The 26,766-nt window shown below is 45.1% G+C and overlaps 2 protein-coding genes and 1 long non-coding RNA gene across 3 annotated transcripts; 2 read left to right on the forward strand and 1 right to left on the reverse strand.

Moving 5' to 3' along the window:
• Positions 1 to 619: 619 nt before the first annotated feature.
• Positions 620 to 11,659, reverse strand: LOC144142173 (uncharacterized). The gene is made up of 5 exons (XM_077673553.1): positions 10,185 to 11,659; positions 8,956 to 9,093; positions 7,876 to 7,995; positions 4,335 to 4,595; positions 620 to 2,799 (listed from the first exon to the last, which is right to left on the reverse strand). Exons 1-5 carry the CDS (start codon positions 11,458 to 11,460, stop codon positions 2,018 to 2,020), a joined length of 2,577 nt encoding a protein of 858 aa, XP_077529679.1. The 5' UTR covers positions 11,461 to 11,659; the 3' UTR covers positions 620 to 2,017.
• Positions 11,660 to 13,539: 1,880 nt separating this feature from the next.
• Positions 13,540 to 25,590, forward strand: LOC144143447 (uncharacterized). Its single transcript, XM_077675202.1, has 7 exons — positions 13,540 to 14,283; positions 14,699 to 14,793; positions 19,744 to 19,894; positions 20,403 to 20,471; positions 22,665 to 22,777; positions 24,367 to 24,580; positions 25,436 to 25,590. The coding sequence occupies exons 1-7, from the start codon at positions 14,103 to 14,105 to the stop codon at positions 25,588 to 25,590; spliced, it is 978 nt and encodes a 325-aa protein (XP_077531328.1). The 5' UTR covers positions 13,540 to 14,102.
• LOC144142174 (uncharacterized) lies at positions 17,514 to 19,499 on the forward strand. Its single transcript, XR_013316872.1, has 3 exons — positions 17,514 to 17,604; positions 17,666 to 17,710; positions 19,439 to 19,499. It is a non-coding gene; the product is annotated as an uncharacterized LOC144142174 (long non-coding RNA).
• Positions 25,591 to 26,766: the final 1,176 nt, after the last annotated feature.

Genomic DNA, 26,766 nt, shown 5'->3' on the forward strand with positions numbered 1-26,766 from the left:
TTCGACTCCCCTACGATACCACACGTGGTTAAATATTACATGGCTATAGTTAAAGTGTCGCCTTGCCAGCCAAAGAGAATGGTCTGCTTCGCATGCCACAGCATCGGGCACATGGCGAAGTACTGCCCGCACCAACCGGTGTGCCGCAAATGTGGGCGCAGTCATGCTGATCTGAGCCATGCGAGCGCACACTTTATTGTGTGGCTTGTAAAAAAGATGGTCATCTGGCGGTGGACCCCACGTGTCCTGCCCACACTGCCTCCCCCGCTCATACCTATTCCAAAGTGCAAGATGGAGTATCCTGGGCGGATCGTGTACGTTCTAATGGCTCCTCGAGCACCAACACTGCCGATGGACTTGTGCCTCCCCCAGCTAGCGCTACAGCGGATCCCCCACCTTCACTTTCGCCAACAAGGGATTCAATTCTGCAAACCGTACTATCCCAGCTTGATAGCCTTCGTTCTGAACTCCACCTGCTTCGTGAAGAGAACGTGCAGCTCATGGCGGAACTTGTAGCATACCGCCAAGGGTCCCATACCGTGCCCGCCCAAACAGCTCCCTCAAGCACAACAACGGCTCTGGCTCCTTCGATGCCTCGCTCTGCGGAAATCTTCCTCAACAAAACTATTGCTAACGCAGCCCTCACACCCCACATCATCAGAAAATGTATTCACCCGGCAAGATCTCCACCCCCTTACTGCCCCTACTATCAAACGTCAGTTTTCGCCACCCTCAACCACTTAATCTGGCACTGCGCCGCATTTTCCTTGTACCGCCCAATATCAACGCTTTGCCACGTGATGCCTCTCAAGACGACACCCCCTTCGAAGACACTAATTTTCTCACAGCCCTAGGGGAATTTGCCTAGAGAGTGGTCTCTCGAGATTAGTGTAAGCCAAGGCCTACCCCGGTCGTAGTAGTTGACTTGACTGCACTCACATGATCCCAACCCTAGCCTGGCTCTGCTGACCGCAGTGATCTCTTCTATGGCATTCAAGGACCCAACATTTGTGCTACTCGGCTACTCCTCCCTGCCTCTTCCCCATCTTCCCTTATTATGGTCGCATGGCCTTCCCTTTGAAATAAAGGATTACAACAACAACATGTACTTTCTTAAACACCCTCTCTTGCCTCAAAAACCCAGCCATTCGGTTCCCGGCTGTGGAGGTCGCTTTTCTGATGTAGGCGAAAAGAAAGAAGCGCCCGTGTGTTCAAGGTATCAGCGCGTGTTAAAGGCACTCAAGCGGTCAAAAATTAAGCCCTCCACTACGGTGCGCCTCATCGCCTGTGTAGCATCGGTGCATTAAACCTTATAATCATCAATCAATCAATCACCCTCACTTGCAAAAACATTACCTCAAAGTTCTAAAGGCCGCGAAAAGGTTGTAAGCAAGTTCTAGTTAACACGAGGTCGCGGGTTTGATTCCCGGCCACGGCGGCCGCTTTTCTGATGGAGGTGGAAAGCAAAAACGCCTGTGTGTACGTGATTTCGGCGCACGTTAAAGTTCCCCAGGTGGTCAAAATTATTCCGGAGCCCTCCACTACGGCACGCCTCATCGCCTGCGTTGCATCAGCGCGTTAAACCCTACAATCAATCAATCAAGTTCTAGTTAAACGTCTAACAAAAAAAGTTTGACAATACAGAGTCAGAATTAGTTTCACAAGAATGCAAGAAATGTTAAAAATGCTTTGAAGAATATATGCAGGTAATAAACATAATAACAACACAGCTAGCAGTTCAATTTAAGGCTGAGCACGACGTCGCGGGTTCGATTCCCCGTCGCGGCGGCCGCTTTTCAGATGGAGGCGAAAAGCAAAAACGCCCATGTGTACAAGATTTCGGCGCACGTTAAAGATCCCCAGGTGGTCAAAATTAATGCGGAGCCCTCCACTACGGCGCACCTCATCGCCTGCGTTGCGTCGGCGCATTAAACCCTACAATCAATCAATCAGTTCAATTTAAGACGAAAGGTATGCACTGCTGACCACAACTGGGGAGACACACTCCCTTGCCAAATTAATCTCTCTCAATTTTGTTTGGGAGGTCGCAAATAAATGTTTTTTCTACCTCCGGGAAGTCTACAAAAAGGCAGGTGTCTGCAATCTCTGTAGGCAGCAACACTTCCAAACATGTGTCGTGCGACAGGAAGCATTCCTTTATGTGTGGCACAAAAGAACGGACATCCGCAAGCACAACAGCTCTACACAGGAGCACAATCTGGCTTCTTTCCAGACACAAGATTTTTTCGATGCGCTTGTACTCCCTGTCGCATGTCCTCACAAAGGTTGTGTCGGACTTCGTAGGCCTTTTGTAGGCCGCGCTGTGGAAAACCTGCCTTGCTTGAACAAAGCGTTCATATTGCAGGGCCCTCGTGACAGTCGCCCCACAATGTTCATGAACAGCCCTTTGCTCCTCTCGGCTAAGAGTAGTAGGCTTGCCCACCCCCAGAAGGCACAGCCCATCATTCACACGAAGTGCGTTTTTCACATGGCTGTACCCCAGGAATTCTTGGGCAAACAGTTTCTCGCCGAGAGGTAGTCGAGGGCTGTTGATCAGTTGATGGAGCTGTTGGAACATTACCACCCTTTCAGTGATTTGGTGTGGCAACCCCTTGGAGGCTGACACCTGCCGAACTATGGCTCCATTGCCACCCTCGAACACAAAGGCCGAATGAGCCCAGAGTGGTCCCAGGGAGCGCACGGAGTGGGCCAGGTGCAGCAGCGCATGGACATTAAATGTCAAGAAACTGATGCCATACAGAGCCTGGCATCGTGACACGAAGCTTTCCAGAAGCTGTTCTGAAACAAATAAAAACACGAGATATTCGTACTACTCGAAATTCAATTTGACCCAAAAATGTAGTTTTAGAAGGATCCTAGCTGTAATGTTTCCCTAGCCCACAGCTCTCTCTATAGCAGTATTTCTTGACAGCTGTTGAAAGCCTTTGCTAAAAACAGACATCAGACAGTTGCAGAGTTGCAACTCACTCAAAAAAGGAACATCACCTCCTATTATTGTATTTGAGAGCACCAGAAATGAAGGAGAGGTCAGGGCTTGCACGAATGAGCAAGACATAAGCCAATAAAATATGACTTATTTCAACTGAAAGACCAACAATCCCGTATAGATATTAAGGCAAGTAATAATCAATTATGGTGCCAAATTTGCAACAAAAAAAATTCACAGAAAAGCATGAAGGTACTTTTGTTGCTCAGAAATCAACAGAAATAGCAAGCATTTTTTTCTCTTATCTGTATCGCTGTTCCATGGTGTCGCATATTGCGAACAAGCAGAACATTCAAGCAGCATATGAAGTCTAACCTACCATGGGATATGCATTTTAATGTGAAAGCATTAAACCACCCATTAAACGAAAAAGACAGTGTGGGCAGAAGTAGTCACAGGAAGTTGTAAAATTGTTCCCAACCCGTGTGCCTAGGAACCATTCGACAGCCCACGCATTCCACACCACAAGCTTAAGCTCTGCAGTAGCAAAAAGTGGTCATCTATGTAAGTACACTATAAATAAAGTAAGGAAGTGGAAGAACGGAGTGAAATGAGTGAACAAAATGAGCCAAACAAGGAAGCGAAATTCCCCATTGCCAACTGTTATATTACAAATTTGCACGAATTAGCTTAACGTAATACAAAGGAGACAGACCAAAGCCATTCAAAAGTGTTAAAGTAAAAGCGGATCCCTAAGTAAGAGGACAGGGCCCTTCGACAATTCAATGCAGAAACAACAATGCGTCACCGGCATTCAGTCAGACGTAATTGGTTTCTTGCATGCTTGCGTCTTCTCTGAGCTTTTTCTTTTAATTTGTAAACCCTTTTAGTGTGTTCCATGCAATGCGATCAGATTTTATTGAGTTTAACGAGAAGTGAAAATTTACTTTCATGATTTTTTATGCAAGAAATCCTTGCTGTAAAAATGGCTTACCTGCAACAGACATGTAATACATGCAACTTTATTAAGATGCTCTGGTGATATATTGGTGAACCAGCAACATTAGTATGGCAGCACAGATAACTCCCTGTAATCTGTAGTGCCCTATTAAAAAGCAGCTTTTTCAGCAATACGTGCTCTGCACCCATGTAGGAATAGCAGGGCTTTTTGGGAAGTGCAGACTAACACAAATTAAACAGCCTTCACAGTACGTAATCTAAAGCCCTGTGAATTCTCACCAAAAGTAAATCAGTTGGCAAGATAACTCGAAAAAGGGCATGACAGCACACTGAACCTTATAGCAATATGAAAAATGTAAGAAAAATAATTCAAGAACGAGGGGCTAAAGGCAGTAAAGCATGCAAAATGACCCTTCGAACTACATACCTGCTCTGTCAATCTCGGAATAGGAAAGCTGCTCTTGCAGGAGTGTGTGGAGTGCTTCCGTGAACTTTACAAGGTGCCTCCAGTAAAATATGGAGAGAATTCCATGAAGGCACGGCACTGCATAAAACAAAATCCACTGCCTCCACTCCGACGCCTTCCAGTGGCTTCGCTCTTTTAGTGACTGAGGCAGTCTGGTTACGCAGTGTGGAGGCTTGATGGCCAGCAATCTCGCGTCAATCTTCTCAAGTGTTGAGGGGTCCCCTGCACAAATATATCACGAAAGAAATTGTAGACTTTGCTCAGCAATGTGCTATTTGTTTATTTATGCAGATACCTACATTGTCTTCATGGCTAGTTATGCATGTAGGAGGGAGAAGCAAAGGAGAATACAAAAGAAAAATAATACAGCTGTCGCACATAGAGATTGCATTTCTTTAACAGTAGTTCTTGAACAAGAATGTTGCATACATTTGGATACAAAAATGCTGCCCATTATTTGCAGGCACCACTGGATATAACGCGCTTAGAAACAAAATCAGAGGGTTATTCACACTGATTTGCTTCTCTTGTCCCCCCAAAAAATTTCTGAAACTGGGACTGTTAACAAAAACCAAGTGCTGTTTTTGCCATCACAAATTTTTTCCGTGCCACTTTCTTGCTTACAACTGATGAACTGACTTATGCCTTCAGACTTATGAAGGGAAAGAAAAATAAAAGCTTAAAATAGCCTTTCATGTTGTGGATAAAGCAAATTCGTCACCACAAGAACCAGAACCCCAAATGGCTGTTTCCATTTATGCCAAAGTAGGCGCTCAAATATTTCTGTTCAGGTTTTACTTTTTGCTGTGCTGTATGTAACAAAAGATAATTATGTCCTCAGAATGGAGCACGAGACATTTTCTTGTAGCAGTGAATGAGCCAAGCTCGTCTTTGGCAGCGACAATAAAAGAGGGATGGGCCGAATCAGCTAGTATGAGCAAAAATGGGCATCTGTCGACATTTCGGTGCATATTAAAGATCCCCAGAAGGTCAAAATTAATACAGAGCCCTCCACTACAGCACGCGTCATGGCCTAGGTTTAGCTTGGGTGCATAAAACCCTACAATCAATTAAAATGAGTTAGTATATGGGAGGCGTAGAATTTTGCAGTAGTTAGTGGCACAAGAGTTACCCAGCTACATAGCGGCAAAATATGAGTGGTTAGAAATAGTGAAGCCCGCATATACACACGTACTTACTGTCCAAACAATGCCTGCCCACAAGGGACAATTTGATCAAACAAAGACAAATAGGCACTAATAATGTATTCAGAAATCGTGTTAAAATCGGTGCACGATAACCAATAGTATTTGGAAAATTTACTGACAATTTTTTTTGTTCAGATCAGTTCATAATAGGTAATGAATTACAACTCACCCATTAACGGCCAACTGCACTCGAATTTCACCTCGACCAAATTTATTTTTAATGCGTAGTAAGTACCCACCCCGAAATCAGCTGGGACACAAGTGGTAGCCCCTGAAATGGCTCATTTATCAGCCAGAAGCGTTTAAAAAAGCTCTGCTGCAGACCACGCCGCACCTGCCGGCGGATCGCATAAACAGCCACAACGTGCCTGTGACGTTCCAGCCGACGAGGACTTATTCCTCTGGCCAGCCACGCATCTGGAGAACCGGTCGAGCTCTGCTGCGCACGCTTCTCCATTTGCTGCCCCGTGCGTGCGTAGAGCTTGCGCGCAAGACTTTCTCCCGAGCGGCTAACCGTCCAGCCCAAAACTCTCTCAATGGTCTGGCCGCTCGCTGGACATCTGCAGCATCACTGCAATGGCCGCGCTCTCCACGGTTTCGGTTTCAAAATCGTCGATTTTTGCTGAGCACTTGTGGCGACCATGCGCGTATTTCAGCTGTGGTATATTACATGTTGCTTTCTTTTTCCGCAGACAATATGGAAATAGGGTTTCCAGGAGGTCAAAATTTTCATTGCAGTTGGCCTTTAAAACTGCATAAAGTGTTACCAATTATGAATTACAGTGCAATTCATGGCCTAGATTTCAGTTTCAGCTGCTGAGAGCCCAGAAGCAGGTGTGGGGTGCTACAGAGGTTAGTCAATGTCAACCAAGCATGACACAAGCTATGTTCTTCGCTTTATGAGCATTGACGGCAACCTTTCACAACCACCTGTATGAACTTCCACCCTAGCTCAAATAAGACAGTCCCACCTCATTCAGTAAGTTCAGAACTCCTCAATGTCAGGGCAGGCATGGTGAAACAGGACAAAGACGTCATGCCCCTTTAAAATTTTTAGCTTCTGCAGTTATTTTTGTCCTGCATGTGTTTCTCAATCTTAGTCCCAGCTAATATGCATGCTAATACGAAAGGGAAGGGACAGCCCAATCCAAGTTTGACCAGCTGGAACCTTGTATGTCGCACACCGCCATAAGTTTGATGTCAAAGAGCAGCTGAGTCGTGTCATTCCCAGGCCGCCCAAAACTGCAACAACATTATTGATTTCAAACTGGATCTGTTTGACGTTTACAACCATAGGAAGGCACCATTGCAGCTCCTACACTTGGGGACAACTTTCTCTGGCAATGCAGTTAAGGCTATAGAGCCATTCGGGACAACAAACTCCCAATGCGTCGGAGGCGGCGGCGGGGGCGAGTGGGGGGGAACTTACTAACTTGACTAGCTTAAATCGGTATAAATGGGAATCACTAAGCTCACATGCTGAATTGTTTTGCTGTCTGCGCTAATGTTGCGCGGTAGCGTAGCCCCAAGCTGGCAAATCAGGATGGCTTGGTACTGCTGTATCACCCTTTGAAAGACACTCCTCTCCATTTTCTTTCCCGTGACTCACAGCCGGGCTACAGCGGTGGCGTCTGCAGCCCTAGCCCGGCCGTGGCTGACGCTGCTGATGCGTTAGGGATAGCGACCCAGCGAATTCTGAGTAACGGTTGGCAGAATCTCTCGTTTCACTCTTTGTAGAGCCACGTGTGTGAATTGAAGTGACGTCGCATGGGCAATTGTTGTGGGGGTAGTTGACAGCTTTGCTTTCCAACCACCTTAAGAGCGTAGATTGGAGCCAATTTTTTTTTCTTCCTAGTGTTAGTGTGTGTGTGTGCTTTTCCTTCTTTTTTCATTTTTTACCCTGCCTTTATTCCCTCTCTCTCCTTTATCCCTCCTCTTTATCTTTCTAACATCCCCTTCCCCCACTTCCCACCCCCCAACCAGCAGGCGTTCCGGTGGCAGTGTCCACCCATAGGCATTGAATTACACAGGCTGGTGTACGTTCCTTCCAAGTTTATGTCCAGTTCAGTATTCCTTTAAGGGTAATTGGTCTATGATCAACGTAAACGACAGGAGCTTCAAGAAAAAGAGTGCTAGAAACCACGACAGAAAAAACTGAAGAACGACGAGACACATGCGCTTTGTCTCGTCATTCTTCAGTTTTTTTGTCGTGGTTTGTAGCGCTCTTTTTCTTCAAGCAATGTGCACCAACTGGCCCAACGGCTAGTTTACTAAGACAGGAGGATTGCATTTACCAATGTAGAAGTTCAATCCAGAATTGGAAGACGACAAAAAAGTCTCCGTCAGTTGCCTAGTAACACCTAGGAGGGCACAGTGCATGTATTCCACGCTGAAGCCATTGACAAGGTCCAGACCTGCACAAGGAAAAGTGTAAATAGAGGCTGTATTTACACTTGCCTGTTCATACAGGCAAAAAGTCTGCGACATCAACAGGCGTGAAGCCTGTTCACTCGAGAAAGTAAAACCTACAGTAGCAATGCACAGCCTCAAGAAAAGTTTTTAGCAAATGAACATGAACACAAAAAATAATTTTATATGCAAAATCCTCAACGCAGTTTTATCAGCTTTCAAAAAATGTAGTGAGACACATAGAGGAAAGAAAAGCTTGGAAGAGACCCCTAGCAATTCCTGGGAATTATAAAATGTGTGGCGGAAAACATACACCTCAACATGTCAGTGGCTGACTTTAGAACAGCCACTTCGTAACGGCATTAAAGCGCTGGTACACAGAGGCCATCTTTCGCGACTTGGCCAACATTCAAGGGTTCATAGTAGTGGACAACTGGATAAAGTAAAAGTGCAGGAGGTTTTAATTGGAAAGCAAACCAGAAGGGCAATAAGAGCCCCCTCAAAATGACATCTCCGGGTGTCCCACAACAGGCCATCTTTGCCTTTTTTAAGTTTTCCTTTCCTCCACAGTAAGGAGTCGCAATTATACCTAACACAAGTGCTATCAGAAAGGACAAAAACATGGCTCGCATGCATGGCTTTAAATGAATGTTGGTTGGCTTTTAATACATGTTCTGAAACACTGCAAGGACGTCATTAAAAGGGAAAGCACCAGGAGTTATAGATCCCTTTTCACCGCATCTTAATGCTCCTTCTAAATGTAAAATGAATCGAGCTTGTTCAGTGAGCCACATGTTCAGCCTCCTATCTATACTATGCAGCATAATGTTCATCATGTTCCATTATTCCATTCAGCAAGATTTTCTAATGAACTAGTCATTGAAAGATTGGACGTGTTGGGTTGATTTCAGCCTTTACTTCGTTTCATACAACAGAGCTGACAACTAAATAATCAAGTAGCTTACCTCGCAGGTTCATCAACGCAGATGGCCCTTTTATGCTGTTGACAGTGTCCTTGAACACAACAGCAAGTTCCATATTTGTTGCAACCGTTGCTGATGTTCTGGCTTCCGGCGGCTCTGTCATGGTGTACCGCTTACTCCCTTGAGGCATAGTATAGAGAAATAGTGAATTAGATAAAAACCTTTGAAGTACTTTTCACATGCTGCTACGCCAACAACTGTGGTAGCTACCCTAGCCGCTGCAACTTGCCTGATACGTTCCGTATGGGCTAGTTTTGAGGTAAAAGAGAAAGGAAGTATTTTCTAACTGCATTAAAAATTTGTAACATCATCCTGAGGTCTGCATCTTCAGTTTCTTGACTAAAAGAACATGACAAATTATACCCCTCTGCGAGTGAAGCAGCTTTTCAGCTTCGTTAAAGGTACAATGACCTCTGCGCTGTCTTATGTGCAGCTGCACTTTGCTATAAGCCCACGTGGTTTATAACTTTACTATTTAGTTTGAGTCTAGAGCCTTAGTTTACCTGTACTGGGTAGCGGAACAGAAAACTTCATGTACTGTTTGCGGCCGCTGCACCAATTACCCCCCAATCTCCAGCGATGACTGTGCTGGCGCCACCACCGCTCTCTTTAATTGTGCTGTCCTCCAGGAAATAGGAGAGAACTTGTATCTTTAGGACTGTGTTAAGTACTGCTGAAGGGCATGCTATCATAATGAAGAAAATACCACAGTGACCAGTGACATCTCAGTCACTTTTCACATACTTTCATGCTATCTCAACTTTCAAAATACTGATCCGTGATCATTTTATGCCTAGTATCAACTTTTCGCTTCACACAGAGGTCTGACGGGCTAAACACACTAAAGTTTTGCTTAATTTATGCCTCAGACACCAGCTAATTGGCATGGAGGATGGTGCAAGTGCAAGAGCACTTTTGAATGCAAAATTTTAGTTTTGAAAAGGAGTGTAAACCTCCTAAAAAAATCATAAAATGTTCTGTGCATCCTCAACCTTAATCTCGGTAAGTAATGAATAACTCAATTCAACATGACCCTGAATCTTTCTTTAAAAATGGTGCAACAGCAACAATGTATAACAGAGCCAAAAACAGAAGTGCAAACATTACACCAGCACAAAGGATAGGAGCACCCGCAGGTTCATTTCTAAGCAATCATGCGTTAATGTGCTCATGCGTAAGAGAGCTAACGGTTAAAGAATGCTCCTACTAACCTGCAATGTGCTCGCCGTGGATCAAGCACCATGGGCAACCAAAGTAGCCGTTGAAAGGCACCATGTTCAGCACAGCCGCCCTAGCTGGGGCGTCAACAGAGCAGCTCAACACGACTGTCCTGGTGACATGTGTGTGGCTCATGTATTCCCATTTCAGCGGCCTTATAGAGTTGACTTCTGCAACAAACTTGCTCAGGAACAGCTGCATGTTCGGGTGTGTTTTGCCGAACCAAAGGCCTGCTAGAACACAGTTCTTAAACCGCAAATGAGGAGGCAGTTCATTTACAATGAACTGTACAGGCCAGACAGATGTCTTCGAGGATTTCCAAACTGGGCTCCCATCGGTGTTTACGGTGAGTGTCAGATCGTCCCGTGTAAGGCTTCGTTCTTCCTTCAGTCTTGCATAACATTCGCTGCTTGTTATGTCCGTTATGTTGCTTGCGGGCTGGTGAAGCTTCTCCAAGTTTTTATGTAGTTCTGCTTTCGTTTTCTCAATTAAGAATCTTACTTGCTTCTCCAGGTTCAGCATTACAAAAAATGAGCCCCGGTCCCTCAGCATCTTAACTGTCTCAGAGTGGTTGCACACTGAGCAATGAGCCTCGTCCAGGTCCACATTCATTTCAGCACTGCACTGCTCGCATACGTATTGGTACTGAACCACATCTTGGGTCTCGTCAGACCACAGTTTTCGGAACAAGTACATGCTTGGGGGCAGAGCATTTGCTCCAAAGAGGAAGTTGATCAGTTTCGTCAGGTCGCCCAGCGCTGCCCACGACAGCCCGTGCGAAATGGCAAATGCCATTACAGCAGCGATTGCGCCCGTTTTCGTCACCTGTGAGTTTGGTAGAGTTTGGCCATCGAACTTCGCAAAGCCTGCGCCGAGTAAATCATACTCGTCTGCAAAGTCGCCTTCAAAGTCGCCGATGGTTTCATCCTCGTCGCTCGACTCACAGCTGTGCTCCGAAACGTAATCGTCTTCACAGTCAGGTGGAACTTCATCGCGTCCGCTATCGGCACCGACTACGATGTAATTGTTTTCCGGGTCGTTAGGAGGTACCCCATCGTGTTCACTATCGGCGCCAACTTCTGGAACGGTGCTCGACGCTGTGGTGTCCGTTGACGGATGCTGGTGCCCCATCTCGGAAACGCTAGCAGCTGCTGTTTGAAGCGCAGCGGCATTTTCTTTCGCACGCTTGTAAAAAGTCGACGCCGGCACTTGAAAATAGTTTTCCGCGTCTAAATACTGTTTCCTCCGCTTCCTAACTTTGTCCGACATCGCCACAGACGCACTTGCAAGGGAGGACAAAGAGGATTAGCTGCGTCGAGGCGGTCTAGGCAGAAAGAAATGCGAAGTATTTTCAGGAGGTGGAAGTACAGACGTGAGATATGGTGTTCAGCAGCGCTCAGGAAAGGGATTTTAAAGGCTGTTCCTTTTGCAACGGGTGGTTTCGTTTCGTTGGTTTTGTTTCGTTGGTTTCGTTTTCTGGTTTCGTTTTTCCTGCTCGCTGTATTTACACTTACGATATTCTCAGTTTAGCGAATGAACGCGATAACCTAGGTGTATTTTTTAATTCGGCGTATGTTTTAATTGTGAGTCATAGCTAATAATTTTAATAATTGAAAGTGGCGATGCTCGGATCAGAGCCTAGGCTCTGATCCGAGCCGAAATTATTGCTAGAACTAGCTAGTTCTTGCAATAATTTGCAAGAACTCATTTGCAAGAACAAAAAATTTGTAAAAACCTAACGCTCCTCAAACGCAAAAGGGCGTGCTGTACGGTTTGTTGGTACACTAACTTCAAGAAAACACCTCAGACGTTGGGACTAAACAAACACACAACACAGGCGCTGTGTTGTGCGTTTGTTGCTCCCGTCGCCTGCGCTTTGCCTCTTCCATTCCTCCAGCTTTTCAGAGCTTCCCGTATTCATACTTTCGGCCGAAAGCGGGACAAAACACCGTCTTACAAGCAGGCTACGGGACGTCGGGACCACAGCCGCAAAACAGGGACATGACCCGCCTAAATCAGCAAATCTGGTCACTTTAAATTTATGCCTACTGCTATTTTAGACGTATTTTGAAAACGTTTTTTCAGCGTCCGCACTGTTGAGGCCAACGTCGGTTGACGCCAACCTACAGGTACTAGTCGACGCCGTCCTATTCTTTGGGTGGAAGAATGGAAAGACGATTGGAAGTTTGGCATAAAGTAAATTAGGTTGACTTGTCGTATCGAAGGAATGGAGATCTGGAGCAACAGATCTTTGGACTGGTGTACGCGGACAACGTGTACTGTTGATGGCAGATAATGCGGAAGACCTGCAGAAAATGAACGACACGTGTAGTGAAGAACGTACCTAGGCCTAAATTTTAATCCTCAGTAATCGGAGTATATAACGAAGAATTAAACTAATAGGACGCCAATGAGGATTCAAAAGAAAGCCGAGTCACTAGGGATGTGGCTAAACGAAGGAATATGCTACAAATGCTAATGAAGAACATGTTAAAATGAAAGCATGAAAGGAGGACGAAACGTGAAACATCGAGCGGACAGGGCCAAATAATGGTGCCGGTGCTCAGGTTTCCGATTGTCATATTATGCTTAAAGTTATTTTCCTGCCGGGACTGGAAGTTAACCAGCTAGAAGGCAGTCATGTAATTAAGACAACAAATATGCGGTGGTACAGGGGGATATGGGCTGGGATTCTTTCGAATCCAGGGAAGCGCAAAACAAAATACGCATTGCAGAGATGCCCCGAAATTTAGCAGACAAGATGTGGTCAGCCAGAGCGCACAGGTACCTGCACCTTGAAAATCGCAGGAAGTGAACGCAAAAGCTCATGACCAAATACAAAATTACCGGGGAAAATAAAAAAAATCTGGGATGGTTACAAAGAAAGTGAAGGAAACATGGACGCTTTCTGGGCAAACGAATGATAAACAAATGATTATGGGGTGCCAAAAAGCAGGCAAACAGGAAGTCAGAAAAAAGAACTTTTGCGGCAACGATAAATGCGGTGCGTTGCTTTTCGACACTAGAGCTGCAGCTCGTGTCGCCCCAGGATGAGGCAGTGGTCGTGGAAAAGTTGAACCACATAGTATTGAAATGCCGAAAGATCCAGCCAGCAAGAGGAAGTCCTCCTTAATGAGGCAACGGGTTTCACCGTTGCTGGGACAGCACTAGGCATTAAGCATTACGCACGTTGATAGGTTTGTTCGGGAGAAAAGGAGGGCCAAGTCGACCAAGGGCCATTGCACCCTGAGATAGCGTCATACCAGCCGGAGTTTATTACAAGCGAGTAAGGGAAACGAACTGGAGGAAGCGGCTTTTCCTCGAATAGTGGCATATTCAACGCACACCTGGGAATGTTAATCGCTCGCTTGGCACTCTCCCCTCGGTGTACACACACAGATTACGTGCCGCAGCGAGGGGCTTTGTGCGAGGCCAGCAAGTGTGAGATGGAGCTGCAGCGTGGCCACTGTCACCCCTGAAGAAGAAGCCGAGCCGGCTTCGAAACGTCGGGTTTTCTGCCTTTTGCATTGTATTGGTTGGAGCCTAATAAAATCTCAGTTCAGTAACTTCCCAACCAGACAGAAGTCTGTCGAAATGTTCACTTTCAAGCGAGTAAGCATGCGAGTATGTGATAGGCAAGGTGGCGTATGCTGTCACCCCGATTCAAAGAAGAGGTCAACACGGATCATCATCATCATAAAGCAAGTTGACCTGTGAAGCCTTCCATAGGGAGGCACACCAGTGAGGCACACCAAATTCTTTTGTGGCTTTTGTGCATCCTCCATGCTTTTGTGGCCTAGCAGCACCGGCAGGACAGCGCAAATCCTCCCTGTTCTGTGACAGCGCAAAATTCTCCCTGTTCTGTGACAGCGCTTCCTCGTTCGCCCTTGGAGTGCTTGGAGCACGTTAACATGCTCGCGTACGTCAAGTACGATGACAATTTCAAGTGCATCCTACCAGTTCACCTGGTGAAAGGTTTTGCACCCAAAGGGGAAGAGGACTTCGATCCTTCCAAGAAGATCCAAGCGTTTTGGATTAGCGAAGATCGGAAAGTGGAGGGCTTTTACCCAGGATTTGTTCACGCCTTGGCAGGTAAGCAAACACAACACACCCTCTACTGCCCGCAAAAAAAGGTTTTAGTTGGCATTTCTTACGACCGTAAACAAATAAATATGCACTAATTTTAAAAAATCGCGCACGTGACCTGCCTATGCAACGATCGTAAGATGCGTCCATAGGAGAAAAAAAACAAAAAAACACGGAGGCCTATAAGACCACGGCACGGTGACACTTTATCATTCAAGTAGATTCAGTTATGCAGATCTGTAAATTTACTAACGCGGTCTGTTAGCGTGCAGCCCTGAAAGCATACGCAGCGACAGCGAAGACCTAGGTGAAAAAAGTAACGCAATGGGTACCGCAAACCGACATTGTGGACATGAGTATTTCGATTCATTTAAGGAGTTCAAGGTAAACGGGAAACCTATTTATACGTGTTACTTTTCAGACTCGCTGGTGTCCATGCGGACCAAAATACAGAGTATGAGGGAGCCATTCCCACGAATACTGCAAGCTGAAGTGCCGAAAATGAGCAAGAAAAAGGTGGGTTGTCTGTGTGTGCAGCCAGTAATGGTTTGTTCTCAGCATGCAAGTTGTGTGAGAACATTTGTAACTGTAAAAAAATACACGTAAACGTGAAAATACGAGCGAGATTATTGAATAAGTAAGCGTGTACGCGAAACATTCATTGCTTTATTTAGCTGTAGAGCAAGTGAATTACGTACTTTCTGCAACCTTTAGGCTGTGCCAACAGCCAAGGAGGCCAAGAAGAGGAAGCTGGAGGCCTCCAGCACCCTTCACAGGCACATTCTGGAGGATTTCAACACCTCGCAGAATGCATCGGTTTGTAAATCTTTTTATCGTAGTTCTATTTCGAATGGGGCAAGGCATGAAGCCTGATATTTGATTGCCTTGTTACCCCTGCTTGAAAAACTGCAGAAATTTTGGCCAGTTTTGTTGCATGTAAATTTTAGCATGGCACCATTGTATATGTATTTGACATAGTGGAATCCCGCCGACCGCTGAGATTTTCTGCATACAGGAGGAAGCTATAAGTGGGTAGCCATTCACTACTTTATAACAAAGGTCCTGGGAAACTATAAGTGCATTTCTACCTATTTGCCTATCTTGTGGAATAGATGGCTAAGCATAGTTTATACAGTCGAACCTCGTTGATACGTTTCAACAGAAATACGTGAGTGAGATACGTACAAAATGGGGAAACGTATGACCCGCCGCAGTAAAAAAAAAAAAAAATCTAGAAACAGATGTGAGCATCTAATCGCCTTTTTTCACGTGTGCATGTCTATCAACGCCTGCATGCTGCGGTCATTTGAGAGCAAGACCTCCTTTTCTAAACACTGCACTTTTGTGTGCACTGTGATTGTCCTTCGCGTGAAAGTAGCTCCGCACCGCTTCCAAGCTGACTACGGCCTGAGCATATGTGGCCGCGGGAGACACCACCTCTTTCTTCTTGTCGTTACCGCCACATTTCTCAGAGGCTTCGCCCAGTGCCAGCGCTGCTTCATGGCACGATTCCACCACGATATATTTGAAAGTTAGCATTTCGCACGTTGGGACGTCGTTATACAGGCGATAGAGGCAGCTGCATTACCATGCGCTGCAGGAAAACCGCCGCGGTGACCCAGGCGACCCGATTGTGGCTCGGCACCTGCTCATAGCGCCGTGGGTGTGAGACTGAGTCTGCATGCATGTCAGCACATTTTTTGTTCACCGTAAAATGTACCGTCCAGTTGTAGTTCGATAAAGTTTTTAAAACTTTGAACATACTTACCAGGAAATTGTGTTATCCAGGGATGTAGTAACCGGGAAAAAAACAGCGTAACGCTATGCGGCATTTTAAGAGTTCACAATAGAGAGCATAGTAAGCAGGAAGTTGTATGAAACGAGAACGTATCAACGGAGTCTTACTGTATATCAAGGGTCCAGTGTTCTAAATACCCACACAGTGCAAAACTTAACAAAATGTCTCTATGACCAGGTCAAGCTAAATAGAGTTAAGCAAAGGAAACATTTCATTTAAGTTGCCCTTGCCAGTCCATCCTGAAAACACCTTGTGGGGGCTTTTTAATTTTCAGCCCAGTAAGTCACGGGACAGGGCTGTGTCTGAATTGAAGGCTGCCCTCGACCTCTCGGAAAAGGCTTTGAAGAGGGAGAGGGATGAAAAAGAGGAGGCTCAGAAGGAGGTGAAGCGCCTGGCGGAAGAGCTTGAAGAGGCAAAGGCCATACGAGAGACTGACGGTGGCGTTTCTGGACAAGATTGGTAAGCACATATTTCTTATTACTGTGTCAATCCCAACTTTAATGGCAACAGTACCTAGTTCTGCTTGCATTGCATCCACTCTGCCAGTCCAGTACAACTGTTGCAGGCACAAATGATACATGTACAGTGTAAGGTGTACTACTTTTTGCAGCAAAGGGGGAAGCTTTGGCCACGTGGTTTGTAGTGTTATTTTAACAGCGGGGTAGGTCAGGTGAAAAGGAAAAAAAAAACGCGATGGACGCTGACTGACAACGAAGTTGCAGTTGGGTAGCTGTGTAGTAGTGCCAGATATGCATTTTGCAACGCAAAAATGAAACCGAAACTGCTGGAGACTGGCTTAAAATGCCAGGTCCGCTTGTTAAGCATGCAGGGGACATTAGGAATCGGTTTTGGGCAGAATAAATTTACCCATTCTTCGAACCAATGCCCACTAGTGAATAGCTAGTGGCATTTTTAAATAAACATCACTCCAAAACGTTGTCAGATAGCAAAGCTGACAACATAATTTGACATTTGACTTGCTAGGAGCCTTTTGATCGAGAAAAGTTTTGGGCAATGCAGCACAACCATAAGCAGCTTGCCTTTTTGTCAAACACAGCAGCGACACCCCCTTTCATAACTTGCACCTCAGCTCACAAAAAAAGCTGTCAAAATCTGTCACCAGAATGGTAAATTTAAACTGATTCTACAAGTGGGATGCCTAGACTTGGAGTGCATTGGGTTCATGAGAAACATGTTGAAATCAGTGATATTAAGCATCGATCACTGGTGATGTATTTGTACTTAAATAGCCAACGTAGTGAAAGATTTCAGGTTGCAGATAAGGAAATCTATTTAAACAGAACCTTAAATTGCAAGATCTGTTTAGTTCATTGAGTGCCTTTTTCCTAATAGGCACCCCTAATCTTGCTGTTCGCTTCAGCAGAATCACTGTGAGGTTTGGTTGCATTTGAAGTTTTACCTTTTTGTTGAAATTGCAGAAATAGCGCGTGACGAGGCACGTAAGCTGCGGCCAGACCCCAGAGGCGAGGTCATCGCAGAATTCATTCTGCCACCGCCACCTGGTGCAGGTAATGGTTGTGTTCACGACTAGTCCTTAGGTGGTGCTCAAAGATACTTTTTTTTTTGCAGCCAATGGGGACGGTCCGGGACAGGACCTGGTGGGACAATACCCAGGTATGCAAAAAATATGCCAGTATCATCTCTTCGTTACAGTGTCAATGTTGCTAGCCCTGTTTGGCTGCAGAACATGATAGCTTCCAGCAGATACTTCTCAACAGATATCACTATTTTCATTTTTTGAACTGGAGGTACTATACTCGGTGACAACTTAAGAACGGCACCGGAAGTTGCCGCTGTGCCTTATCACCGTAGCCGGATGATTCTCCGCGCGGCGCAAGTAGGGCGTTACTGGGATATTTTGAACATGGCCTGGGCCGTTCCCATGATTTTGTGGACTTAATATGCTTACAAACGACTCCAGTGACGACAAACAAGCTGCGTGAGAAAAGGCAGACGATATCACGCATTCATAGCGAACCCCTTTCAAAACGCGCGCGCACTGACGTCACGGGTCCGGCGCTTTGGCGGAGTGATACACTACATGAGGTGGTGCCGTTCTTGAGTTGTAACCGAGTATAAATATTTTGCCTCCTGCCTTGCTTAAGTCAGAAAAAGATGGTGTTATTATTTACCCTTTTGGAAATTATAATGGTGTACTAGTGCATCTACAGCAGTTGTGTATACTTGTCCTGGATGTAGTGCTTTAGGTTTTCGAATATTTTTCAGAGTTGCCAGAAGTTATGTCACGAGGGGAAGGGCTCATGCTATTCTCGAAGAAGCCAGATAGTTGGTGTGAGGGGGTGGCACACACAGCGAGCTGTTTGAGTCTTTGTATCTTGTGCTCCTGTATGTCATTAGAATTTAAATTGCTACGACTTTTGGCCTTGCTTGTTTAAGGAAGTTAATTCACAGGTTCTACCTGTGAGTGGTCTCTGCTTAGTTTGTCACTTTAAATAATCACCATGGTTTGATGACGGGCTTTTGAAGTACAGTAGACTCTCGATAAACAGAACTTCAAGGGACCGGAAAAATTAGTTCTGTTTAACAGGAGTTCCGTTTACTGAGAGAGATGTTCTAAGGTTCAAATTTATGTGCGTACACACTTCTAAGGGCATTTCATGGAACTCTAACCACTAGAAAGTGACTGCAGCTGATAGTTTTCAGAAAGCAAGAAAACTACAAGAAGCGTAGGCACAGCATTCACAAAGTTGATTTGGCAACAATGAGTCGCTGTGCACTACAAAGTGCGTCAATTATTTTTGTTTGAGTCCTTGCAACTGCATCTTCACGGAGGCTAGAGGCCTCAACTTAGTGAGTGCTTACGAGCCACCGAATTTAGAATACGGCAACGTGGTAATGAAGGACGAATAGCACAACGATGGCACGAACGAGGCGACAGGAGGTGAGCCCTGTAGCCTCGGCGTCTAGAATCGAGACCGAACGACTGGAACAAGAACTGCGATGTTGCATTCGTTGTGCTAACACGGCTAACCACATACGAGACGAAGCTTACAAGGCCAACAAGGCTAAAAACCATGGAGGAAGAAAAAAAAAACAAGAACGAAACAGCCGGAACCGTAAAAAGCTGATTCTCATGCCAGTGGATTTCACAAGAAGTTCCATTTCTGGTTCCGTTTACACGGTGATGCGGAAATTGTAGTTCTGATTACCGAGAGTTTTTTTACGTTATCTCAATACAAAACCAACCAAATTCCAGGCAACTGTTCCGTTTAAGCGATTTCCGTTTATCAAGATTCTACTGTACCCTCGTGTTGCAGGAGCACGTGTTTCTTTCTCAGCTTGCATTCAGTGCGTTTGTGTGCACATGCACTGTTGTTGCAGAGGATGATTGCATCATCCCAGGTTACCAGGGGCCAGCTGCGACTTCAGAGGACCGTGAGGTTGCTGATCGTAAGTTAGAATTTTTTTCTGGTAGTGCATAGCATGAAATGTCGATGTTTTTACTTATCTCAACAGCTCCTGCATCTGTACGTTGTTAGAAATGAAATTGCTGGCCGCCATAACTTCCAGTCTCGCTCATTCGAGAAATTTACTCACAAAGGTTACTTGTGAGCAAGTTTATTTGTGAGCAGTCTCTGCATCGGTTTGTATTTTTACTCATTAGTATTTGATGAGCTACTTTTGAGGCACCCATCGTGTTGCTGGAGCACGTGTTTGTCTCAGCTTGCATTCACTGCGTTCATGTGCACATATACTCTATTATTGCAGAGGATGATGACATCATCCCTGCTGACCAGCTGCCAGCTGAGATGGCAGAGGAGTGTGAGGTGGCTGATTGTAAGTTAGAATTTCTTTCTGGTAGTGCATAGCATGAAATGTCGATGTTTTTATACAACATCTCTACAGCTCTTGCTGATGCGTGTCGTTAGAAGTTAAACTGATTGGTTGATTGATTGTGGGGTTTTACGCACCGAAGCTAGACTTGGGCTATGAGGTGCACTTTGGGATTAATTTGGGCCACCTGGGGATCTTTAATGTGTGCATAAATCTAGAAACATGGGCATTTTCGCTTCTTGCCTCGATCAGAAAAGCAGTCACCGCAGCCGGGATCGAACTTCGCATCCTTGGGCGTTAGAAGCGAGATTGCTGGCTGCAGCAACTTTCAGCCTGGCTCATTTGAGAAAGTTTGTAAAGTATACTTGTGAGCAGTCTCTGCACAGTTTTGTAATTTTACTAATTAGTATCAGATCAGCTGCTTTTAAAGTACCCTCATGTTGCTGGAGCACATGTTCCTGTCACAAGTTGCCTTTGCTGCGTTCTTGTGCATGATACTGTATCATTTCAGGGAATGATGCCGTCATTCCTGGTGGCCAGCTCCCAGCTGCGACGGCAGAGCAGCAGAAAGCAGTAGGTGGTAAGTTTAGATTTTTTTTTCTTCTATGCATAGTATGAACTCTCTGGCAGTTCTTGCTAGAAATCTCGGCAATACCTGCTTTATTTTTTCGCTGGCTATATCAATATACCGCTCAGACCATGCCTTGTAAATGCATTACAACAAACAACTGATTCAGTCATAACAGAAGCTGCCAAGATCAGTTGCCCAAAATCAGTTGCCCTTTTGCTGTCACGGACGTACCGGTATGTTTTCGCATTTCCCCTCCGCAGTGTCACTGACGTACCGGTACGTTCTCCACTGTGCGTTCGAAAATTCGCGTCATAGCGCCTGGACTGTACGCACCATCTGTCGAATCTTTTTAGTAGCTTGTATTTTCACTCGCTAGCTCTCTGCAATGGTATATTGACGAGTACGGAGCGACCGCACCCCGCCTTTGTTGCTGGGTGGGCTTGGTCGCTGCGCACGCTGTACTGTCGGGATGAGTGACCATGTGATTACTGGTGCGAGGGTTGTTGTGCTATACGCAACGGGTTTCTAAGTTTTTTTTATTCTGTTCCCGCGTCTGCTACGGCGTGCCAGGTTAGCCTAGCCTCTCCAATAGACTGAATGACTTCGCGACTTCGCTCGCTCACTGTGCCCTCACTTGCCACTGTCAGAAGCAAATGAGGTTGTATGAATGTTGTATCCCTTTTTTATCTCTATCTGCCATCATGATTTTGCAATGTCATTTCTGTGCGTTGTGCGAGCTGCTGAAAGTGCACCCTCCATGCGAGCGGTTACTTTCGTATGGCTGACCGCGCGGGGCCTTCGACTGTGGACAGGGGCGATGGTTCTTCCAGTTCCAGTCCGAATACGAGCTGAGCTCGGATTCGCATTCTGAGAGTTTTTTATCCGAGGAAGGGGTGGGAGTTCTACAGCTTCAGATTATGATGTTCCACAGCTTCAGATTATGATGTTTCAACTATTGAATGAGGTTGTAGTCCCGGAAGCGGGCACGAAAAACTTAAAATATCTTGAAGAAAGGCGATTTCTCACCTACGCTCGTTCCTTTCGACGCGTTACGTTCCGGACGCTATCGCAGTCAAATAAATCACTATGCTCCTTCACAGATATTCCGGAAACCAGGCCGACACTGGGGGTGCGTCACGGCCAGAAACAGCCAGCAGTTAAAGGGTTAAAAATCTTTCATTTATGCTGTAACGGCAGATAACCTACTAGTAGAGATGATATGTTTATGCTTTTTGTCATGAATTTTGCCATCAGCATTGCTTTATCTCTTCACTGTAAACTCACTGCCAAGCCAGAAACACAATAGTACAAGAGTTAGCTGCTTTGTCTTGAGCACATTTTCTCCAATTTCCTGCAATTGTGCATAATCAGCATTCTGATAAATAAAGCTTTTGCGCTGCCTTAGAGGGTGAGGATATATGCACTGCACTATAAAAGTGTCTAGTTTTACAACATGTGGGTTTGAGCTAGTTGGTAATTTATTATAATATTTTGAAGCGCCAAATATTTAGACGGGATGAAAAGGACAGCGCATGTCTCTGTCCTTTTCCTCCCCTGTCTAAATATTTGGCACTTGAAAATCTCTTTTGTTCGGTCACAAGCACAATTGCTGCTGGCCACATTCCTTGAGCTTTATTGAAAAAATGCATTACAAAGAAAAAATTCTGAAAACCCGTTTCGATGCTCCGGGTTCTTTTCACACGACGAGATGGCTGAACAAAAGCTCATGCAGTAATGTTGGTTTGAGCCAAGGTACATCTACTCATATAGCAAATGTTTAGCCCAGATGTTTGTTGCATAATTTTGGTGCAGCGTGGTAATTAATCTCTTTAGGCAGGTTGCTATTCTAAGCACTAAGTACAACTTCGGGATTCATGGATGCATGTTAAGGGCCACCAACTCAACGGCCATTCAGCTTTGAGACCACAATAACGCTGCAACCTGGTTCAAGCAGGGTGATTAGGAGGTAGTCATACTGCTGTTTGCAGCATTGTTGAGAAAAATGCACCACTAATCCACAATTGTTCGTTCTGTGTTGGTTATTGCATTTCAATGCACAATTAAGTAACCATGCTAGCTGAACTTTTTTTAGGAGTTTTTGTGTGCTTTGAATGCAGTGCATCTATCTGACCATTACAGTTGCATTCAGGTGGTGATACTTCAGGCCTTATTCTTATCTTTAGCTTTTTTTTTTTTTTGCAGTGCCAGCAACTTCTGCACGGCCGGTGCCCCCTGCAACTGTTGCCAGGCCACAGTGGCAGCGCGTGGTCCCCCCTGGGCCTGTCGTCAGCACATTTTTAGTTGCAGATGGGCAGGTAAACAGCATGTTTTCCTTTCTCAATGTGTATGCTAATGAAACTAATGAAGGCACAAAAAGTGCCAAATTAATGTTCAATTTGGAGGTCCATATCATTTGCCTTTAAAATTGCTATTACAGCTCGAAACAACCATGTGTAGATCCAAAAGGATTGGTTAAAAAAATGTTTCTGAGGTAAAAAAAAATTTGACAGTGTGTGTTTGTTCGAACTAATGAAATTCACTTTTGTCAGGTTTCAGTTTGGTTATAACAGTGCAAAGAGGGGGCTTCAACAGTGAAGTTATATAAGGTATTATACAGGGCATATAGTGAAGTGTACTGAGCCTTGGCATTTTTATTCGATGGAGAAAGGCCAAACTAAAATGCCAATTAAAACTAGCCTGCCAGTGATAAAAAGTAGCTGCATATAAAAAACTGGAGGTACAGTAAAAGCTCGTTAATTTGAACTCGAAGGGGACCATAAAATTCTTCAAATTATTGGACGGGCGCTAAGATGAAGTGACATTGTGGCACACTGTGGGAAGAACACACGGAAGCCACCTCTGAACTCGTTATCGCGAATTATTAGGCGCTACTACACGCTTGTTGCACACGCCACGTGATCGCAGGCCTAGATCAGCAACTGCGACCCAAAGAAAACCTGCAATGGCATGCGCCGGAGCGCAGGCGCCGGTGGCACAGCGCCCGCTGTGGAAGCAAAATAAGGTGTCGCAGCAGCTATGCTGTTGTTTTTAGTTTCGTTTTGTATCTCAAGTAAATTTGATTTGGTTGAGATTTGCAACACATCCAAATCACTCTCAGCCGACTTCTTCGGGGAGCGATGAAAACCAGGGGACCACAGTTCGAATTAACTGTTGGCTTAAAGTTGGGCAATGCATTGCAGGGCCAAATATGAGTTGCGCAACACGAAAGCAAAACTGAAACTGTTGTGGAGGGTTTGTGAATGGCCCTGTGACTTTTAGAGCTATAACACGTCCTACAGAAACATGCGCAGTGGCAATAAAACTGCCTTGAATCACAAACTATGTAAACTGGCGCTATTTGATATTTTCAGAGGATTCACATCTGATTCACCATTGGTGCTTTTGATAAAAAATGCTGATTGGCAATAATTACATGTGGTGCACCTTTTTTTTGGGTAGCTGTGATGTGCGGCGACCACACTCAGTTTTTAAACTCATGTGAAACGGATTTGTGTCAAATAAAAATAAAAATACCTGATTTTGAAGGCGCATTTTCTGAGCTAACCAGAAATAGTTGGTTTGCTTAGAAATGCTTCGAATGTGGTGAAAACCTGGACTAAAGCTATGGACAAAACTGAACAAATTTGTAAAAGCCGGAAGAGTTCATCGGCCCAAATGTAAATGTAAAGAATCACTGCATATTGCAGAGCATTGTGGTGGCATGTCTCTGAGCTCTATCTCTCTGCATCAAATGGTATATCGCGATCCTAGTCACGTGATTTGGCCTGCTAGTAAAATTAAGGTCCAACATCAATGCACCCCCATTATAAAGTAGTGAGATTGTGAAACTCAAATGATTAGGGAAGAATTTTATTTATTGCTGTGACTTGTTTTGTAATTGCAGGTGCAGATTGGTCCTGAGTTGACCATGCCGGAGCCAAAGTGGCATTGGATTCTGAGGGGCACGACCGATGGCAAGTTCACCTTGGACTTGGCACGCCACCTGTGGAGCCAAGAAGAAGCTGCGGAACGCAGCTTGACTGGGCAGGCGTGCCGCAGCATGACTGGGGCAGCCCAGAAAGTTACGGCCTCACCGGTCAAGGTGGAAGTTGTAAAAAGTATGGGAGTATATCTCTGTTAAGAAAGTAACGAGTGATTATTATCATGAAATAACAAAGTAACACATAAATGAGCAAGTTAAACCAATTTTCAAACTTTTCTGCATAATGCACAGATCTGCTTGAACGACTGGTGGTTTACAAAGACGTGCAAGTAGGCAGTAAGCTCATATATTTTCGATTGGTCATTCTATAGGGTTTTAATCAGAAAGTATTGTTATGAACTCAAGGGTATAGAAAAAACTTTAAGATCCTCAATTTCAGGTTAGGCTGTGTAGTAATTTAAGGTTTAAATCATGGTATAGCTTAAAACTTTGATGAAGTGCATAAAATTTGTGGAGTGGAACCTTGTTTGGGGCCTAATTGCACACAAAGGTGAATTAGATGTGCCTCTGATTTGACAATAATGTGATCATCAGCTGCTTATATTATGCCACTTATGTGCTAAGAAACAAAAACCATCAGTAACCCATTTGCTTACAGTTGTTTCTAGTTTTCCTTTTTTTTTTCCCCAATAATATGCTTCATTTTTGTGCTGCTGAGCACGAGGTCGCGGGTTCGATCCCTGGCCGCGGCGGCCGCTTTTCTAATGGAGGCGAGAAGCAAAAACGCCCGCAGTGTCTACGAGATTTCGGCGCACGTTAAAGATACCCAGGTGGTCAAAATTAATCCTGAGCCCTCCACTACGGCGTGCCTCATCGCCTGCGTTGCGTCGGCACGTTAAACCCAACAATCAATCTATACGCTTCATTTCAGCACCTTGTATTTTACACAGTTATGATTTTATTAGGTTATCGTTTCAGTTTATTTTTAGAAAGTGTGGAGGGGTATACGTGGTTTTCATGTTTCTTTCAGACTGCTTGGCCAAATATGTGGAGCTCCACCCACTGCCCGAGCCCCCTGCGGACGTACGTGTCAAGAATGCGCGGAAGTACCTCCGCAACTTTTTCACGGAAGCGGGTCGCCAGGGCAAGCGAGTCCGCCTGCCGAAGAATGCGCAAAAAAATTAACCTGTGGAGTGAGCGCAGGCCTTCACGTTACTTACTACACATGTGGCAGCGAGTGTCTGCAGCCATACGTGTATCTATGCATGACAACTTGCACACAGAGGAGACAAATTTATGCATCGTTATTTTGTCGTGGGCTCCGAGCTATAAAATTACTCATTTGGACATGGCGGCTTTTGCTACTGAATGTTCCGATTCATGTGCTGCTCAAGACAATTATATGTTCCGAGTATTTTTAAAATATAGGTCAGGTATATAGTGCTACACTGGGCTCAAAAATGCTGCTACGGCCGCCATCCTGTCATTCTACGACCCAGCAGGTTTTCATTCCCGCCATTTTCACCGCCGTACCCGGCAGCTTTGTGCCCACCATTCGTCCCGGCCTACCCAGCAATTCTGTACCCACCATTTTCACCGCCGTGCCCAGCAGTGCCCTGCCCACCTAACCACCCGGTATTCAGAATGGCGGGGATCCCACTACAATAATCCACTATTTTGGCCGGCAGCAGCTTCCGCCACGCCCGGCGTGGCGGGATTTCGGACAGGGACTAATGGGCAGGGATCGGCTTTTTTCCCCATATGCGCACGCTTACACGACGTCCCGATCATCGTCCCGTCCTCCATTTTGGATACCCCGTCGCGCCACCTATATTCGCTGGAAAGTGCGAATACTCGTTGAATTAGATGTTTTTGCTTTGCCGATTGCGTTGGTACACCGCTGCTTACATATTTGAACGCCGAGTTTCTCTCTAATACGGAGAGCTTATATGTATGCCTGCCTTAGACAGCGCAGTAAGTGAAAGTATCTACCTCAGTTTCTTTTATTATAAGTAAACATCGAGGAGAAAATCTCAGTACGTTTATTCATTTGCGATGTATTTTGTCCGGCAATTAAGATATGCTTTACGTGAATCTTAGGATGCAGCAACTGAAGCAGCCCCTGTAGTGTACTCGAAATGTATTTCGGCAAAGCTTTTTTAATACCATTAAAATGTATTTTCTATAAATATTTTTCCTGCATCGAGGGTGTATCTCTACCATGTTTATTTCACAAACGTAAAATGCATTAGAAATATATTTCGAATATATTCGGAGTATATTTCTATGCGTCAGCACACTTTTAAAGTATGCTCAGAGGGCTGCTCTAAATGTAGTTAGGTACGCGTATTTTTATATTTA

This window comes from Haemaphysalis longicornis, unplaced genomic scaffold (assembly GCF_048455015.1).
Source record: "Haemaphysalis longicornis isolate Haplotype H1 unplaced genomic scaffold, Haemaphysalis longicornis Haplotype H1 scaffold_6, whole genome shotgun sequence".
NCBI lineage: Eukaryota > Metazoa > Arthropoda > Arachnida > Ixodida > Ixodidae > Haemaphysalis > Haemaphysalis longicornis.

Excerpts from the sequence above, each read along its gene's own strand:
- LOC144142173 (XM_077673553.1), bottom strand. The coding sequence starts at position 11,460 with ATGTCGGACAAAGTTAGGAAGCGGAGGAAACAGTATTTAGACGCGGAA. Across the intron at positions 7,996-8,955 it reads TGCGTTGATGAACCTGCGAG|GTCTGGACCTTGTCAATGGC; the intron begins GTAAGCTACTTG and ends TTCCTTGTGCAG. Across the intron at positions 2,800-4,334 it reads TTCCGAGATTGACAGAGCAG|AACAGCTTCTGGAAAGCTTC; the intron begins GTATGTAGTTCG and ends TATTTGTTTCAG.
- LOC144143447 (XM_077675202.1), top strand. The coding sequence starts at position 14,103 with ATGCTCGCGTACGTCAAGTACGATGACAATTTCAAGTGCATCCTACCA. Across the intron at positions 14,284-14,698 it reads ATTTGTTCACGCCTTGGCAG|ACTCGCTGGTGTCCATGCGG; the intron begins GTAAGCAAACAC and ends GTTACTTTTCAG. Across the intron at positions 20,472-22,664 it reads GCAGCAGAAAGCAGTAGGTG|TGCCAGCAACTTCTGCACGG; the intron begins GTAAGTTTAGAT and ends TTTTTTTTGCAG.